Here is a 20,670-nt window from a genome sequence, read left to right on the forward strand (position 1 = left end):
AGTAAATGACATCTTATGTTAATCTAAGTCGCTGTCAGATGAAGTGAGCGATGAAGCTCTTTGTTGTAATTTCAATAAATCAATCAGCTTGGCAGGATCTTCCCCAGATGCTAGTTGTTGAAAATCCAATGGATATGCACTGTTTCGAATATCTGTGGACAAGACTCCTGAAAACCAAAACTAATTATGACTTGATAGTGTTAATATTTGTAAGAATGAAATTTGACAGGGCTGAATTGCAGTAAAAATGATCTTGCACATATTTACCTTGTATTGCGCAATATACGACAAAATATGGGCATTACCTTCAGTAGGAACACTTCTGAAAACAACTCCTTGAACAGCTAGGCCCTGTTCAATTTCAACCATGGATTTGTGACCCTTAAGCTCATCCCATGAGAACATCAAACTATCGGTCACATCAACAAATGGATTAAAGTCTATAAGAACTGGTTTTCTATTGCCGCCTGGCAGATATAAGTCCAAGCAATAAGACGAATTAGGAAATCGATCCTTTATATGACGTTTGTAGAAGCTGCGAATACTCTGCACGGTCATTTCTTTTCCCAAATCGATAAAACTAAAATGGTGCAATGATCTTTGACTAATGGCGATCAACACTTTATTCCTGATGAAGCATCTAAATTCTCCTGATGCGTTGATATCACACCATTTTCGAAGTACCAATGTATACTCCAAGTGCAGAATGTCTGCCGCGTCGGAATTTTCGTCCTGATCTCGTATCCTAAATGGGTTTGTTAGATCATGTGTAATGAACTCGGAGCTTTTCAAAAGCAGGCAAATATCACTAAAGTTTTCACAACACAGGCTTCCATTAACTGCAACCCAAGAAGCATCTTTGGGTGAACTCCAGTTCAGCTTGGGAAAAACTTTCCCTCCTAAAGTCTGAATGGCGGTTACTACTCGTGACTTGAAATCTAAAAACTCTTCATTTGTAAATATTTCTTTAGTTTTGAGCTCATCGAGTGAGTGTGATAAGTTTCCGATTGGTTCCTCCCTTTCGTTATCGGCGTCATTAGGAACAAATACACGGTCTATTAACAGGTAATCTTTAAACGCTTTTGGCATCTTTAACACCACACTTTTTACCGTGTCCTGTTTAAAATTTTCGTACCATAGTGAGAAAGAACAATTCAAAATATCCTGTTGACCAGACATACTGCAACTCCTTCGATAAGCCAGCAGGGGCGCCTCACCGATACTAATCGTAGTCGCGTTTTATCTAGAGAAAATGGAGAAAACTAAATCTCTGTTAACACTCCAAGTTCAATTACACTATGCGCGACCAAGTATTACCCCCACAAACGCTGGCTTGCACATATTTTGGCTACAAGGTCTTGACCTTCTGTCGGCATTGGTTTATCGTTTTCGCATGAGTTCACTCCCTAGCAACCGACTAGAGCTGGTAGCCATTTTTACATCGAAACATTTTTAAAGAATTTGGTTGAAAATACAATTATGAGCATCAATCCGTTATCTAACCCTAAAGGCATTAAACTATTATGTGAACTGTGTCAAAAACCTGCATTTGTACAATGTACCGACTGCAGAGTTACCTATTATTGGTAAGTTTCCTTAGAGACATTTAATAGCATTAAATGGCTTGACAACTCACTGATATTGCTATGCTATCAAACAAATGATCTGCTTAAGTTTGTCTTTACGTATAAGTTGTTGTTGTTAAAGGTTATTTATGAATAGGTGAACAAATGTTTTACAAATTTTGCGCAGACCTGTAGGTATTCTGCTGATGGCCAGTCTAGCTTTTGCTGTGGACAATCGTCACAACTTGATATGCTCAACATATCCATCTTTTACAAGCTTCATCAAATACGTGCAAGCCTTATTTTATGCCAAATTTAATATAGTGGTATCGAGCATCAGAAAACAGATTGGCAAGGGGTACATGAGAAAATATGCCAGCTTTTGATACCTCTTCGAACTCAATTGCCATTCCTAACTTCTGAGGAAGAAAGGGAGAATCGCAAGCAATGGATGCTTCAACAAAAGGTACAGAGTAATGCTAGCATTATGTATGTGATATAGGCCAATTTTATACTCTAATATTCTCACATCTAGGTTATTATTAACCTCTGCAGTTCATTTTTTCTGTCATTAATTATGTTCTGGATTTGTACTATGTTTACTGTAATCTGAGATTGATACTGCATGTGGTTTATAACTGCAAAAGCTATACTCTATGAGATTGATAGTGGATGTGGTTCATACCTGCACAAGCTATACTCCATGAGGTTGATGGTGCACGGGATTTATACATGTGTGGCATGTTATTTGTGCCTGCAGCCAATTATTATGGCTATACAAACAATGTTTTCAAATGTCTACGAAAAAGTATGGTAAATCATAAAAATGATGAACATACAAAGTCAGTTGTCAAAGTGAGGTGAGCTGTGATGTCGTCAGCATCGCGTCAAACTTTCTTTTCTATAGATGGATTTGATCGACTTGACAAGGACAACCGGGCAAAAACTGTTGTTCGAAGGCAAGCATGAAAAAGCAGTGCCTGCAGCCCTTCAATCGCTCAAGTTTGCTATTGATGTTTATGGATTGGCTAGCATCAACTTAGTCCCATCCTATCTAATATTAGGAGAAGCTAGCATTGGTAAGAAAAATCTCATTGTTATGAATGTCATGCTAGTAAAAACTCTATATTCAAACGTGAGAGGCTGCTGTGAGAGGCCGCTGTGAGAGGCTGCTGTTAATGGTGACTATTCGCTAAGCTAGTTGATTAAAATACTAAATAAAGAAAAAATCAATATTTAAAATGGATCAGAAGGGTGAAAGTGAAGTTAAATGGAAATGTGTATTAAACTTTTAGTATTCCTGTCAAAATATTGGGTTAAATGGTTGAAAAACAAAAGCAAAGTGAACAAGTTCTACAAGTGAGTGATATCTTAAAAAATATAGTATGAAGTTTGCTTAAATAATTATTTCAATATGGGAAGCAATATCTCTTAATTTTGTTGTATTTATAGATTTTTTTTATAAAACAGCCATGTTTTCAGTCCTCTATTTGAATGCGATTTAAAAATGAATTTTGCGAACAGTTTTCCTTTCGTAGGTCTCAACAGACTTGAGCAGGCTGAAGAATACCTTATGCAAGCTAACTGGACTGTTCTCAAAACTCCAGAATGTTCTAATGCAATTAAATCCCGTCTCTACAGAAATCTTGGGTTGCTTTACGCTGCTAAGGGAGACTACAATGAGGCTCTGCGTCAGCTCGCTGATGATGTAAGTCTAATGCACGCCATCAAAGTAGTGCAGAGACTGTTCGCTTACAATCAGTTTATGAAAATTCTGATCGCTAGAAGAGACCTAAATAAGGGCTAAATAAGTACTATTGATCATTGATTGTGTGGTTGTAATATTGATCATTCATTGAACACAAGGAAATGGTTGTACAAAATGTATAAGGTTCGCAGTCATCAATAGACTAACCGTGTGTTTTGCAGATTTACCATTCAGCCCAAGAGTTTGGGACAGACGACATCAAGACTGCTGGTGGTTATTATCACATGGCTAACATTTTCTTTAGAAAGAATCAAATGTCCGTTGCTGACTCACTGTACACAAGGGTAAGCGATGTTGTTGGGGAAGCAACTCTTACTTTTGTGATAAACCAATGAATGTTGTTTTTTTACATACTGTAGAGTGTAGAAGCAAGAAATTTTGCTGTTATAATACTACTGACAAATTAAACAGATTTTCTACTAGCAGTTTATTAGATATGCGGTAGATGAATTTCTGACATAGCTTTTCATTGAAATGTTTTTCTATGTAAAAGGTGTCGAGCATATGACACAAGTCTCTGTCTGGTATCATCATGAGAATAAAAGTGCTGCTAATAGCAAGGAACCTGGCAATAATTTAGTTTGTATGTAGATCTGTAGCACTTGCGCATACCTGCTGTCATACAATGAGCAGAAAGGTACCACTGTTTGTGAGAGGACCCATAACTAACACAACTTTTAATTGGATTGTTTACAATGTGGCAGGTGATAGACATATGGCACAAGCACCTGTCTGGTATCATCAAAGTGAGAACAAAGACACCATTAGTGGCGAGAGGACCTGGGCCAGTTTTTGATGATGACATAGAGGAAGAGGATAGGCTAGGTACATAGCTCTTAGTCCACCCTACATAGCTACATCGTTATAAGGCTGTTTGACAGCTAACAATCAAAGGCTACCACTAAATTTTATGTACCATCTTTACACCATCTGAAAATTTTACATGTCTAAAAACTCTGTACGACTAGAGATTGTTCTTTGCTGTGTATATCTAGTTGTACTCATCAACGTCTTATCAACACAGTCGGGCTGTGTACATATGCTCTCAAACATATGTTTGGCTAGGGGTCTATAGTAAAGGGTTTATAGTTGGTACTTTCTGTGCACCCTTAACATAACTGATTTATGTTATAAAAATAACTTTTAACTCCTGATAATCATCAAACAATGTAAAAAAATTTTTGCCTTAAAATAAAACATAGATTCTAGTGCCATTTTTAGCGAAAGGCTGGCATTAGTAACCAAGCATATGAATTGCCTTTCATCATGCACTTAACTTACATCTATGGACTTTTATTTTACAATAGAACATATTTTATGGCACATCTCAAGATAATGATTTTGCAGGTAATTAACAGCTTTAGCAGCACCGATAGAGCACATTGAATGCATGCTTGGGACTCGATCTCCAATGGCGCTATTATATGTCATTTTGCTGTAGATGAAGCGCAGGAAGCTGAAGCCAAGCAAGTGTTGAACGCTATTCTTGACATGAGAGAACAATCACCGGGCAACAACAAAGAACAAATAAAAATACTCCATGCATTGGCCATGCTTCAGTTCTTGTTCAAGGACTTAGCAAAGGTACAAAATGGTTACTACAATTCGGCTTTGATATCACTCTTTAAAATCAAATTTTGTATAATTTTGATAGGATCACTTGTTCTTTATTTCAAAGGAAACCGAATTACATGTAGACTGTAGTTAAAATGTGTGTATCTAATATTTATCAAATCGCCTACCTAAGGTGTACAATCAATTAGTCTTAAATCGCTAAGTAATGATTTTAAAATATTTAAAAATTCATTGGATAAAGAAAGATCTAGGGCGCAAAGTAGATGTTTACGAAAAGTAAAGTAATCAACAGTTACTCTTCCCTAATTATTCTGCTATTGAGCAATGATGTGCGAACCATTAATAGGTCATTATTTGACCTACATAGTTTGTATATATTTTTTGGACTAGCTCTACTATTATAGTTTATGTGGCTATAAATGAAAATTAACAAAAAATTGAAACTATACAGATGAAAATATCAAAATTATTAAAAGTTAAGGGTAAAAGGCGGCCTAAAGATTTGAACGTAAAACTTAAATTTGAAGACTTAAACTTAAAAGCAATGAGGCTTCTCAAGCATCTACGGAACAGAGTGTTCAACAATATGCTGAATCATATCTCATTATTACAAAAGAAATTAAATTTTCAGCTAAAAACTCAAATTAATAAATAACTGTAATTAATAATAATAATTGTTTATTAGTTACCGGTAAATTAATTTTAAACCAAATTAATCAGTTGTGCGAATAATTTAATTATGGCTTAAAAAATACAGTATTACTACAAGAAAAAATTAAGATAATGATATTGCTACAGTTATGTTTACAGTCATATTTGTCATCATGTAGGGCAACGAGTACTGTATGAAAGCTACAGAACTAATTGGATCTGATGATACGACAGATGAAGCGCAAGGAGTCGAGGAATTTAGCAAAATTTGTCAAACTTGGGTCTTCACACCGGCCATCAGTGTGCGGCGCTCTCGAAAGGTTGCAAGCAAGCAAAAGGCTCGAGCATCTTCTGCGGTCCCAGAATGACAGCCTTTTATATAATATACTTTACATTTGCAGCAGTGTTGATCTGCATTGTTGATCTATGAAATAGTAGGTGAAAGTCAGCAGAAATGATTTATATTCATGTACAAACAAGCTGTTCTCCTCTGCCAACAAGAATGTGCATATGACATGACAGTCTTGCACTCATAGTGTGTGTGCATTTGTATGCTATATTTAGGATTGTCTCTTTATTAATCAAAATAAGTCATACAAAAACCATGTTGAGAAATGCATATCCATTGAAATAGATCCTATTTCATTCTATATGATAACTGTTGCTCTTAATATATCGTGCAACGATGAAGAAAACAGACAGAAAAGGAGGATAATAAAACATAAAGACTCGAATGTTTAGTGCAGACTATACAACTGTGATCAACATGAATATACACAAAATATCAAAATAAAGTGTTGAGATTCTGAAAAAATTTAGCAAAAACCATTGACTACTTTCAACAGGTGTAAAATGGATAGCAATTAGCAAGTCTAGGAATGCACTACAGGTGATAATAAAACAGAATGAATGCTGCATCCAGTGAACTTATAAACAATGAGGTAATGACCGCGAGCGACTCAAAAAGCAATGATGTCGCTGCTAGTTGCGTAATTATTCCAAACATCGCGACCGTTTTGCCGCGATACTTACATCACTATTAATAAGCGGTGATGTCACTCTATCTGTGACAGTGATGTCACTCTATCTATGACAGTGATGTCACTCTATCTGTGACAGTGATGACACTCTATCTGTGACAGAGATGTCACTCTATCTGTGACAGAGATGTCACTCTATCTGTGACAGTGATGTCACTCTATCTGTGACAGTGATGTCACTCTATCTGTGACAGTGATGGCACTCCATCTGTGACAGTGATTGTACTATTGATAATGACATAAATAACACCGAAGGCCTATCAGTGGCAATGTTATCATGAATTTTGTCATCAAAAACTGCCTTAACAGTGATTGTTGGTAATAGCAATGTTTGTGATGTCATCGGCCGCAAAGGTCACAGTAACATGGCTGAAACAAGTGAAGCAAGCGATACGCTTGAGAACAAACTACTGCTGGAAGTTAACAGGGCCTCTTGTCACATACTCATACAGAGATTCCATACCGCTGGTTACACTAGAGAGATCATCTTGATACCGGATCTGTTTGTAGTCTATACTCGATTGCAGCCTCTCCACAAGGCCCTATAGAAACATACGCAGAAACTGAGTAAATTTATTATTAATTATTGCCTGCTGACAAAGAGTAAGCAGGCAATAATAGGGTAATTGGTGAACTTAGCTGAATACCTTCCAGGAATATTCTGACAGCGGTGTAGTAAAAGTGAACTGTTGTCTGTTACATTTTTTAGACCGAAAGTTGTAAAATGCGGAAATGTAAAAATACGCATAAGAAAAAGGGCAGATAACTCCTAAAATCGTGCAGCAGTATTTAATTACTTTTAGGGTGCTCATAATTGTAAAAATTGTTGGGGTTGAATATCCAATAAACAGGTTATGAGTTTTTAATCAGAAAAAAATATGAGTTTGATAGAATAGCATGAAACGTAGCAATAATGCACTCTGGATTCTCACTAAAAGAACCATAAGGGTTGGCACATTATACTCGGTGCAGTAAATACCGATGCTACTTACCAGTATTTACCATCCTGGGAAAAAGGTATTTAGTGGGGAAAATTGGAATAAAGCGGGAAAACAGTATTAATATTTACCGTTAGCGGTAAGAAAACTTGAGCTATAGTTTGCTAAATTGAATATATTAAAAAACTATTGATGTATAAAAGAATTTTAAACTTTATTCCCAGTAATAATATGCATATATAGTAATATATATATATATATATAATGTACAATAGATATAAGGTACATAATGAAACGCTAATTTTTAAATTTTCTTTGTAATTTTTGCAGATCCCACCAATAGTTTTGCCATCCTCATCGCTGATCTTTTTAAATTGTGCCCAAATGCTTCCACTGGGCTGCCTAGTACTTACATGGCTATAGTTCTGTCATAACTATAGTACTAACATAGCTATAGTACTAACATAGCTATAGTACTGACATGGCTATAATACCGACATAGCTATAGTATTGTCATAGCTACAGTACCGACATAGCTATAGTACTGGCATGGCAATAGTACCAACATAGCTATAGTATTGTCATAGCTATAGTACCGACATAGCTATAGTACTGATATAGCTATAGTATTGTCATAGCTATAGTACTGGCATAGCTATAGTACTGTCATAGCTATAGTACTGGCATGGCTATAGTACCAACATAGCTATAGTATTGTCATAGCTATAGTACCGACATAGCTTTAGTACTGACATAGCTATAGTATTGTCATAGCTATAGTACTGACACAGCTATAGTACGGTCATAGCTATAATATACTTAATACTTAGCTATACCCAAGGCAGTGAAAGTTGATTTGCAAATGAAAACTTTTTACGAGTGTTATATGATCTCAACATCAGTAACTGAGTAAAGACTATTTCAGTACATCCAAAATTACTCTAAACTATTGTGATGAGCAAACTAGCATTTCTAACTAAACTCTGAATTTCTTATCTTATCTAGATAAATGATATTTCATCTTCTCACAAGTTAAGCTGGCCTATTGAGTGAAACATATCAGCATTTCTGACACAAAACAATTACAGTCAAACATGGATAACTCGTCCACGGATAGCTCGAACACATGGTTAATTCGAACGGTTTCTTTGGTCCGTTCCCACGTAATGATAAATTGCTATAGATAACTCGAACTCAACACTGTTAATTCGAACTGTTTTTTGCCCAACGGCTACCGAAACGGTTGTTATCGCTTTAGAAAATCACTTTATTCAAAGCCATAGAGGTAAACCTCATCTTTTCGTAATTCGTAAGCGTTGTTATTACCACCATCGGCAAAATAATTTTGTCAACGACTTTTCTAAAGGTTTGGTCAAACTTGATTTATATTGCTATACGATTAATAGCACGGGCTTGCCGGGTCACGCGCGCAAGGATTTTCGCCACGCACATACAAAACAAAAACAGCATGTTGTTTTGTATGTGCGTGGCGAAAATCCTTGAGTGCGTGACCCGGCTAGCCCGTGACGAATAGTTTTCCGACGTTGACTCCGTGTTGAATCAACGTCGGAATGTTGAATGTTTAAAACGTCTTAAAAATTGTTTTTATTAAACGTATACGTTGTCTTAGCTAAAAAAACTATTCATCGTTTGACCTAAACACAGAATACGTGTGTACATTCAATAAGTGTCCATTCAAAAAGCGTGAGTGATATACAATGTACCGTTAAACCTCGTAAAACTTTTAATTGAACTGCCTCGGAGTGTTGCTCTTAACGAATCCCAGGTAAAGTAAGGGATTTTTCTTTGGTAACTTTTTCTTGAAGTTGCATAAACTTCAAGAAAAATTGGCAAAATTGATCGTGGGTAAAACGCTCAAAAAAAAAAGATGTCTTTTCTTTTGAGCATTTCAACAACGATCAAGTTTTTCCAATGTCAATCTAAAAAACGTCCTGGCAATAACATCACCTCAAACAACAAACCAATCTCAAGTGATAGAAAAATCTCTATACTTTTTGATAAAAACGTTTTAAACTTTACATTAGAAGCATTTAATTTGAAACAAGCCATTTGTGCTTTTGATTTATATTATAGTTTGCATATGTACATGTATCTACTAATAAATAAGTAAATACATGGACTTGTGACAGTGCTCTGACAACTTGAACGCTCTGATAATTCGAACACTTTTGCGCGGTCCCGTGAAGTTCGAGTTATCCATGTTTGACTGTATTAGCTTGTCTTTGAAATAACTACATGTATTGGAGTTAAACTGAGCATAGGCATGTTCAGTTATTAATAAAGTCTCAGCTCAAGAAGAACTCACAGACTGGTTCAATCTATCCAGCTGCTTAATAACCCACTCAGAATTTCACTCTAAATTCTACCCTGCCAAGTATTTTTCAACAACATCTCAAATTGCTTGCAATCATAAAAAATAATCAACTAATTCTTGATATAATTCGATTTTCTTATTTATCCCACTTATTACCACTTTTCTTCTCTATTTTCTCCCAGATTTTTCCCACATATTCCCAGATTTTCCCGTTGTCCTGGGAATAGTGTTTCACCCATCCACAATGACAACCCTGATATACATGCTCAGCAGCTCACCTGCAGTCTTGCCAACTCGGTCTCCACGGCTGATATCTGTTCCTCTGCTGCTGATACAGATGTCATGCTGCTCGTGTCTGAACGCTCTCTCTTTAACCGAAGACGCTCAGGAGCTGTTGTCGCTGCTTCCTGCATCACAACAAGTAGCAATCATAATAACATCAAATCGTGATAAAAACCATAGGCTCTAGTTCTTATTCAAAGAAAATAAATCTACTGTGGACCTTCGCCATACGATTTCAATTCATTCCAGTGTTGGCATTATAAGGCAAAAATGTCGTAGAGGGGTATAGAAACCCATAGTAATTATCTAATGCAAACACCCCTTGGTAAAAATCATCAAAATTTTATCTACGCACCGTACATACTAAAAAATACTACTATACCTACTAATAACATACTATAGTTATCCACAGTAACTTTAGTGCATTTAGTGGTTATGATCTGCAATAAAATGTAAAATTACATGGTACTACATACAGTACGCACCATAGCGAGTTCATACCTTCGCGACAGACGTATAAGACAAATGTTGAACTTGACTTTAACGAATTTGGCTTACTAAACACGTACTTAAAGCTAAGTTTTAGTATGTATTTTACTAAATGAAACTTTGTCATTGGCTAAAATTTTATCGCCAATCTGTTTTTGGTTTCATTTTCACTATACCGGTAACTTGAAACAAATAACGCTGAACTGAGAGAGAGTGAGCATTGCATCTCTTTCAAAAGTGGTGAGACGGATTTTGGCAAATAGCATATGGCATCTTCGTTAGTTCGACATTTTCAGCAACTGACTGCCAAATTTTAATTTTGAGAGAAATTTTGATGACGGAAAAGATATATCGCAATATGAGGCAAAAAAATCGTATAACAGGGAAATCGTAACCCAGGCGTGCACCGTATTCATGAATGAAGAATCATCATGGCTGATGATTTGCAAATGAAAAGTCTACACGTTTGCAAGATGAGCAGCCGGATGGGAGCAGAAGACAAAAGCAGCATATCAAGGTCTCTATTATAATAGTTTCGCTTTTAGCTATCTCAGAAAATGACAGAATAACCCTTGACCGTATTGAACATTCGGATGAACATTGGAGTTGTGTAAAGTATAGTGCACCCTCAGGATATGATTACTCTGATGTATGATTTTTTTCACCTTAGGAAGTCAAACATGATGATTTTTTCACCTCGCCATACGAAATTTATTTTATCATACGAAATCAACAAAATTTTCACACGAGTTCAAATTTGGCAGTCGGTTTGCTTATTACGTACGTCAAAATAATAAAGACAACGAAAAGCTGTTCACCGAAAATATTTTTGCAATGCCTAAAAGCGACACGATGACCGATTACCCTCAGGTCGACAATTCTCGTATGTGAAACGGTAATATTTTCCCTTTAAAACCAGTAGCAAAGTTGGAGTTGTGATCCCTCCAAACAGAAGGTCCGTCGTCAGACAATTTCTCTTAACGTCCTAACAAAACTTCATTCCATTACGAAAATGGCATCATTCAAGTTTTCTTGCCGAATTAGGTTGAAAAAGGTTTTAAACAGGTCTGTTAAAATTTATAGTGAAAGCAAAGACAGAAACGAGTTAGTGATAAAATTTTAGCGATAAAAAGGTGAAATTCAGTAAAATAGTTAAAAATACATACTAAAACGTAGCTTCAAGTGTGTGTGTGTGTGTTTAGTAAGCTAAAATTATTTGAGGCGAATTCAAAGTTTATGCTATACGTACATCTGACTTGAAAGTAAGAACTCCCTACGGATTTTGGTATACTGTGAACGGTACATTATAATGTTACATATTATTGCAGATAACCAATAAATACACTAAAGTTACTGTAGGTAACTATAGTTACTAAGGTTAACATACTACTTTATTACTAATTTTTAATAAGTACAGTACGTATATAAAATTTTGAATATTTTTACCAGGTGATGTTAGCATTATATAATTACTATGGTTTCTATACTCCTACATACAATTTGTTACCATACGATGCCAACCCTAGAACGAATCAAAATCGCATCCTGAGGGTGTACTATATTTCAAACCATTATTACTACAATTTATGACAATAAAATAATCCAAACATTCTACCGAGACACATTCTACAGAGACACATTCTACCGAGGCCTATTCTACCGAGAAACATTCTACCGAGATACACTCTACCGAGATACATTCTACCGAGATACATTCTACCGAAATACATTCTACCGAGATACACTCTAGCGAGATACATTCTACCGAGATACATTCTACTGAAATACATTCTACCGAGACACATTCTACCGAGATACATTCTACTGAAATACATTCTACCGAAATACATTCTACCGGGATACATTCTACCGAAATACATTCTACCGAGAAACATTCTACCGAGATACATTCTACCGAGAAACATTCTACCGAGATACATTCTACCGAGATACATTCTACCGAGATACATTCTACTAGATTACCCTACAGGATGAATTTATTCACGGAGTTAAATTTCGCGCAAATTGCCATTTCATGCATATTCGCGGATTAATTTATTTGTGGCGGAAAACTGTCACTCTCTATGAAGAGTTAACTCTATTACGTCTATCAATAGAGTCAACCCTATGCATGCGCACATTGCGTGTTTCGGCTTCTATTTAGCTTACAACTACTACACGTACGTGCCGATCGTGCTAAGCTATAAATTTTTTGCTGCGTTCAGAGGTTTTCATGAATATTCATAGATTTGGAGGCCTTTGATGAACAAACAATTTGTGGTAAGTAATGAGTTTTTTTTCAAAACCATTTACTAAATTAGTTGAATTTTTCTTTGGTTCTTGGGTAAAACGCAATATTTATTTTTTCCATCCCTACCGCTTCGTTATTTGTTTTAGTGTGAGAGAGAGAGATCTTTCATCATATACGGAAGCACAATGACTGCAAGGGTGATGGATGTCATTCTTAGAAGATCACCAATCATTCAGGGAGGTCTTGAAATTGAGGTAGAAGTGACCGCAGCTGCTAACCAGGAGAATATATCTGTTTTAAAAAAGGAACAAAAACGCCTTTACGAGCACAAATCTTTGGCCAGCCGGCAGAACTTTGCAATAGTAAGCCACGAGGAGAGTTCTGATGATAATTTCCTTACCAGTCATGTAGTAGCGAGAGAATCGCCTTTAACATCTACCCAAGACAGTGACAGCGATATAGAGCTGCTATTACCAAAATAACTAGTCAGAGAGCACCATTACACGCTAGTATTCACGTATCAAGAGTATCAATTTAATTTTATTGCTAGACAACTGCCATATGGACTAAACTGTTTATATTTACTCCATTCATCGTTTGTAAAATTTTATTTGTATTTGAAATATTTTATTTGTACACTCAAGTTTGTAATAAATTATAATATATCTATACATGATATAAAATATATAATTTAATCATGTTTGCTGCAGCGATATCAAGGAATTGTTGTCGATGAAGGGGTCTAGGTTGACTGGTTGCTTCTCTGCCAATATTCCTGCCTTGATGAATATTACTACTTGTCTCTAGTTTTCGTAATCGGAGTAGGTTGTTTCATTCTCAATCTGCAGTAAACACAAAAAAGAAGAAAAATTATTAATAAGTGTTAAGGAAGTACAAAAACAATGGCTGAAGTATTTAATGAAAGCGATCAGTTTTTAAACAAAAGAATTAACTAATGCAGTTCATTATGGAAAAACGTATCTGCACTGCAAATCAAATACATACCATAATGTCCAGATTAGAATCATGATCGTCCTCAACTTCGGTATTAGAGATTGATGGAGTTGATTTCATTGTAAAAAGACTAGGAGAGATTTTTGCGATGACGAAGCCATGCCGAATAACTTGTGAAAACCTTGAATAATTTTGTAAAGTTTGATGCAATGGCAATAAAACTCGAAGCCCGGCGACGATTTTAAAGAAGTTTTGGAACTCGGCTACATTTAGTACTTCTGCCTAGCGGCTATTTTTGCGATGACGCCATTCTGCATTTCTTGTGACAACCTCGAACAATTTTGTAAAGAAATGTGATGCATTGGCAATGGTGTTAGCTCAAAGCCCAGGCAATGATTTTAAAAATGTTTTGGAACTCAACTACGTTTAGTATTTACATTAAAATCTAGCCTAGCGGCTAGTTTTTAACTTGATGCAGTAGTTATTCTCTCTTGTGATTAAAAATAGAACTAATTATTCACAGAATTTAATAATTCGCGGAATTGACTGTTCGCGAAATCGCGAATTTTCAGAACCAACGAATATTTTCATCCTGTAGGGTACATTCTACTGGGCTACATTCTTCCGAGATGCATTCTACCGAGATACATTCTACCGAGACACATTCTACCGAAATACATTCTATGGAGACGCATTCTACCGAGATACATTCTACCGTGATACATTCTGCCGTGATACATTCTGCCGAGATACATTCTGCCGTGATACATTCTAGCGAGATACATTCTACCGGGATACATTCTAGCGAGATACATTCTACCGAGACACATTCTACTGAAATACATTCTATGGAGACACATTCTACCGAGATACATTCTACCGAGATACATTCTAGCGAGATACATTCTACCGAGACACACTCTACTGAAATACATTCAATGGAGACACATTCTACCGAGATACATTTCACAGATACATTCTACCGAAATACATTCTACCGAGATACATTCTACCGAGATACATTCTAGCTAGATACATTCTACCAAGATACATTGTACATTCTACGGAGATACATTCTAACGAGATACATTCTACCGAGATATATTCTAACGAAATACATTCCACAGACACACTCTACCGAGTTACATTCTACCGAGATCCTGTACATTCTACGAAAACACATTCTACGGAGATACATTTTACTATGATAGATCTACAGTTGAGCACAATTTTCACACATTATGATGAGCTGGTTTTATTGAAACAACTGGCTGCTATTTTCTGAGCTTAGCAATGATAAAGGTTTTTATGTAGCAAATAACTGAATCACTGTGGAATGAAAGATCAGGGCTAGTTGTAGGGGAGATGAGTGTTAATCACAGAGGTGGTGGGTGCTAAACATGAAAAGTCAAGGCTGATACTACCGAATACATGTATCCTTGATACTTGTAAGGCTCCGTGAGGTTAGTTGTTAGGAAAAGCAGAGCTAATCATCAGGGAAAGCAGGGCTAGTTCTCTGGAAGAGTAGGGCAAGTTATCAGAAAGATCAATGCTAGTTGTCAGATGAAGCAAGGCTAGTTGTAAAGGAGGGCAGGGCGAGTTAATAGGGAAACCTGGGCTAGTTGTCAGATAGAGCAGGTCTCGTTATCAAGGAAGGCAGGGCTAGTTGTCAGGGAGGACGGGGCTAGCTGTCAGGAAAAGCAGGAATAGTTGTCAGAGGGAGCAGGGATAGTTATCAGGGAGAACAGGGAGAGTTATCAGGGAGAACAGGGAGAGTTATCAGGGAGAGCAGGAATATTTGTCAGGGACATCAGGGCTAACTGTCAAGGAGGGCAGGGCTAATTGTCATCAATGACAACTGATCTGGTTGTCTAAGAGTAAAGAAGAGCAGGACTTTTTGCCCGGGAGAGCAGTGCTTGTTGTCAGAGCTAAGTCATGGATGAAGTCTAAGGGCTAGTCATAGATATAGTTAACCCTATATATCTATGGGGCTAGTATGGGTTATCTATGGGTTTACTATGTCTATGGGGCTAGTCATCAGTGCTGGCAGGAGTAATCATACTTTGTCGTAAGGCTAGTCATAAGGCAGATCAGGATCAATTTTGTGAACAAACATGCCTAATTTACGCCGAACAATGAAAGAAACTGCTAAGAGTTTTGGTGTTTGGCGATTCAAATTTTGCATTTTTTTGCGCTCGCTTAACAACTTTCAAAAGGTTTTACCGTAGAACCATTAATGTACCAACTTCCTTTATGACAATTTCAGGCAGGTTAAATTGGACTTGTTGACACGATACGCAAGTGTCATCTTGTGTGGTTTTTGAGCCTGGAATCAAGTTGCTTGTTGATGAATTAATTTTTTACATGTGGCTTTACATAGCAAACGATGATAAAATCTCAAATGACCACATGCGGATGTTTGTAGCTCTTTACCATGGTGTCAAATAATGTACACCACGGCGTTCAAAGGATTTGTCCAACACCATTCCACAGTGCACAGCCTTCAAGGCCTCAGTTTAATGTTCAACTGAATGCAAGTTTATAGTAGGCACATAGTAGTCTTTATACTTACTTGAGGTGGAGTAAGTGTTCTATCATTGGACGCTGGCAGAAGAATGTCTAGATGGGTTGATATTTCTGAATTGATATCAGCTAGGGCGGCATCAATGACATCCATCTTGACGTGATGACTGCTACTCTACATAAGAAATTTGGCTAGAGACTAGCTGAGACTCTCAATCACAACTACAACCAATTGTGACAAGCAGTAAATCATGACTCACGGCTACAATGAGATATGCTGACTCATCAAAATGGAGGCACAATTTAAAAAATTCTGGGATAGAATTAATCTGTGAATAGTATTATTAATTACTACAGAATAACAACATCTAATAACTGAGAATTAATCTATCACTGAGTCACCTCGAAGAGACCAGAATTTTAGAGGTCATTGACAGGATTCCTATGTTATCAGAGAGCCACAAGTCCAAGGTAATAATAGCAAAAAAAATTATATGTGGGCATCGAGCTATGCAGATATTCAACTATATGAAAATTAGACTCCTGCTGAAATCTGTGTTGTATTAGGCTCTAATGAAGGTACCAGTAAGAACACGTTTTATATTAAATAATATGAAAACAGTATGGCTGCAACCATTTCCAACATATATAATCATAATTTATTCAACAATATCTTATACACAATAGTACATATTCCCATCAGATGGGTGTGCAAAGAATCTTGGGTATGCAGCTTGGTAAAGGGTGCAAACATGTTATATCAAAGTGGCAGACAATTCCAAGCCTGCCGCATGCCAATCCGAAACTGTCTGCTCAGGCATTACTATCATCGAGGTAACCACATACAGCTCATACTAGAATTAGAGATGACGCCCAGGTCCTCATATTTTCTTAAATAAATCTTAAACTTGAGATACCTTCTAATATACTTGAGATACCTTCTGATATACTTGAGATACCTTCTGATATACTTGAGATACCTTCTGATATACTTAAGATACCTTCTGATATACTTGAGATACCTTCTGATATACTTGAGATACCTTCTGATATACTTGAGATACCTTCTGATATGCTTGAGATACCTTCTGATATACTTGAGATACCTTCTGATATACTTAAGACACCTTCTGATATACTTGAGATACCTTCTGATATACTTAAGATACCTTCTGATATTCTTGAGATACCTTCTGATATACTTGAGATACCTTCTGATATACTTAAGATACCTTCTGATAGACTTAAGATACCTTCTGATATACTTAAGATACCTTCTGATATACTTGAGATACCTTCTGATATATTTGAGATACCTTCTGATATACTTGAGATACCTTCTGATATACTTGAGATACCTTCTAATATACTTAAGATACCTTCTGATATACTTGAGATACCTTCTAATATACTTAAGATACCTTCTGATATACTTAAGATACCTTCTAATATACTTAAGATACCTTCTGATATACTTAAGATACCTTCTGATATACTTAAGATACCTTCTGATAGACTTAAGATACCTTCTGATATACTTAAGATACCTTCTGATAGACTTAAGATACCTTCTGATATACTTAAGATACCTTCTGATAGACTTAAGATACCTTCTGATATACTTGAGATACCTTCTGATAGACTTAAGATACCTTCTGATATACTTGAGATACCTTCTGATAGACTTAAGATACCTTCTGATATACTTAAGATACCTTCTGATATATTTGAGATACCTTCTGATATATTTGAGATACCTTATATTATACTTAAGATACCTTATAATATACTTAAGATACCTTATAATATACTTGAGATACCTTCTGATATACTTGAGATACCTTCTAATATACTTAAGATACCTTCTGATATACTTGAGATACCTTCTGATAGACTTAAGATACCTTCTAATATACTCAAGATACCTTCTGATATACTTAAGATACCTTCTGATATACTTAAGATACCTTCTGATATACTTAAGATACCTTCTGATAGACTTAAGATACCTTCTGATAGACATAAGATACCTTCTGATATACTTGAGATACCTTCTGATAGACTTAAGATACCTTCTGATATACTTGAGATACCTTCTGATATACTTAAGATACCTTCTGATATACTTAAGATACCTTCTGATATACTTGAGAAACCATCTGATATTCTTGAGATACCTTCTGATAGACTTGAGATACCTTCTGATATACTTGAGATACCTTCTGATATACTTGAGAAACCTTCTGATATTCTTGAGATACCTTCTGATATATTTGAGATACCTTCTGATATACTTGAGATACCTTCTAATATATTTGAGATACCTTCTGATATACTTGAGATACCTTCTGATATACTTGAGATACCTTCTGATATATTTGAGATACCTTCTGATATACTTGAGATACCTTCTGATATACTTGAGATACCTTCTAATATACTTAAGATACCTTCTGATATACTTGAGATACCTTCTAATATACTTAAGATACCTTCTGATATACTTAAGATACCTTCTAATATACTTAAGATACCTTCTGATATACTTAAGATACCTTCTGATATACTTAAGATACCTTCTGATATACTTGAGATACCTTCTGATAGACTTAAGATACCTTCTGATATACTTGAGATACCTTCTGATAGACTTAAGATACCTTCTGATATACTTGAGATACCTTCTGATAGACTTAAGATACCTTCTGATATACTTAAGATACCTTCTGATAGACTTAAGATACCTTCTGATATACTTGAGATACCTTCTGATATATTTGAGATACCTTCTGATATATTTGAGATACCTTATATTATACTTAAGATACCTTATAATATACTTAAGATACCTTATAATATACTTGAGATACCTTCTGATATACTTGAGATACCTTCTAATATACTTAAGATACCTTCTGATATACTTGAGATACCTTTTAATATACTTAAGATACCTTCTGATAGACATAAGATACCTTCTGATATACTTGAGATACCTTCTGATAGACTTAAGATACCTTCTGATATACTTGAGATACCTTCTGATATACTTAAGATACCTTCTGATATACTTAAGATACCTTCTGATATACTTAAGATACCTTCTGATATACTTAAGATACCTTCTGATATACTTGAGATACCTTCTGATATACTTAAGATACCTTCTGATATTCTTGAGATACCTTCTGATATACTTGAGATACCTTCTGATATACTTAAGATACCTTCTGATAGACTTAAGATACCTTCTGATATACTTAAGATACCTTCTGATATACTTAAGATACCTTCTGATATTCTTGAGATACCTTCTGATAGACTTGAGATACCTTCTGATATACTTGAGATACCTTCTAATATATTTGAGATACCTTCTGATATACTTGAGATACCTTCTGATATACTTGAGAAACCTTCTGATATTCTTGAGATACCTTCTGATATATTTGAGATACCTTCTGATATACTTGAGATACCTTCTAATATATTTGAGATACCTTCTGATATACTTGAGATACCTTCTGATATACTTGAGATACCTTCTGATATATTTGAGATACCTTCTGATATACTTGAGATACCTTCTGATATACTTGAGATACCTTCTAATATACTTAAGATACCTTCTGATATACTTGAGATACCTTCTAATATACTTAAGATACCTTCTGATATACTTAGGATACCTTCTAATATACTTAAGATACCTTCTGATATACTTAAGATACCTTCTGATATACTTAAGATACCTTCTGATAGACTTAAGATACCTTCTGATATACTTAAGATACCTTCTGATAGACTTAAGATACCTTCTGATATACTTAAGATACCTTCTGATAGACTTAAGATACCTTCTGATATACTTGAGATACCTTCTGATAGACTTAAGATACCTTCTGATATACTTGAGATACCTTCTGATAGACTTAAGATACCTTCTGATATACTTAAGATACCTTCTGATAGACTTAAGATACCTTCTGATATACTTGAGATACCTTCTGATATATTTGAGATACCTTCTGATATATTTGAGATACCTTATATTATACTTAAGATACCTTATAATATACTTAAGATACCTTATAATATACTTGAGATACCTTCTGATATACTTGAGATACCTTCTAATATACTTAAGATACCTTCTGATATACTTGAGATACCTTCTAATATACTTAAGATACCTTCTGATATACTTAAGATACCTTCTGATAGACTTAAGATACCTTCTAATATACTTAAGATACCTTCTGATATACTTAAGATACCTTCTGATATACTTAAGATACC

General features: G+C 35.5%; 3 protein-coding genes across 3 annotated transcripts in view; 1 reads left to right on the plus strand and 2 right to left on the minus strand.

Annotated features, from left to right (window-relative positions):
• Nucleotide 1: 1 nt before the first annotated feature.
• Nucleotides 2-1,179, minus strand: LOC137405481 (translation initiation factor eIF2 assembly protein-like). Its single transcript, XM_068091759.1, has 2 exons — nt 306-1,179; nt 2-167 (listed from the first exon to the last, which is right to left on the minus strand). The coding sequence occupies exons 1-2, from the start codon at nt 1,177-1,179 to the stop codon at nt 19-21; spliced, it is 1,023 nt and encodes a 340-aa protein (XP_067947860.1). The 3' UTR covers nt 2-18.
• A 242-nt stretch (nt 1,180-1,421) lies between these two features.
• On the plus strand, nt 1,422-6,044 carry LOC137405480 (zinc finger MYND domain-containing protein 12-like). Its single transcript, XM_068091758.1, has 8 exons — nt 1,422-1,586; nt 1,890-2,031; nt 2,473-2,644; nt 3,104-3,273; nt 3,495-3,617; nt 4,038-4,158; nt 4,775-4,917; nt 5,739-6,044. The coding sequence occupies exons 1-8, from the start codon at nt 1,480-1,482 to the stop codon at nt 5,925-5,927; spliced, it is 1,167 nt and encodes a 388-aa protein (XP_067947859.1). The 5' UTR covers nt 1,422-1,479; the 3' UTR covers nt 5,928-6,044.
• Nucleotides 6,045-6,092: 48 nt separating this feature from the next.
• The window catches only part of LOC137405479 (tubulin epsilon and delta complex protein 1-like), a 37,278-nt gene continuing 22,700 nt past the window's right edge, over nt 6,093-20,670 (minus strand). The window contains exons 7-9 of the mRNA XM_068091756.1: nt 16,421-16,546; nt 10,151-10,279; nt 6,093-7,141 (exon numbers count right to left, since the gene is read on the minus strand). Of these exons, the coding sequence (XP_067947857.1) occupies nt 7,007-7,141; nt 10,151-10,279; nt 16,421-16,546 (390 nt within the window). The 3' untranslated portion in view covers nt 6,093-7,006. The remainder of the gene's footprint in view (nt 7,142-10,150; nt 10,280-16,420; nt 16,547-20,670) is intronic.

Source organism: Watersipora subatra, chromosome 9 (assembly GCF_963576615.1).
Source record: "Watersipora subatra chromosome 9, tzWatSuba1.1, whole genome shotgun sequence".
Classification (NCBI taxonomy): domain Eukaryota; kingdom Metazoa; phylum Bryozoa; class Gymnolaemata; order Cheilostomatida; family Watersiporidae; genus Watersipora; species Watersipora subatra.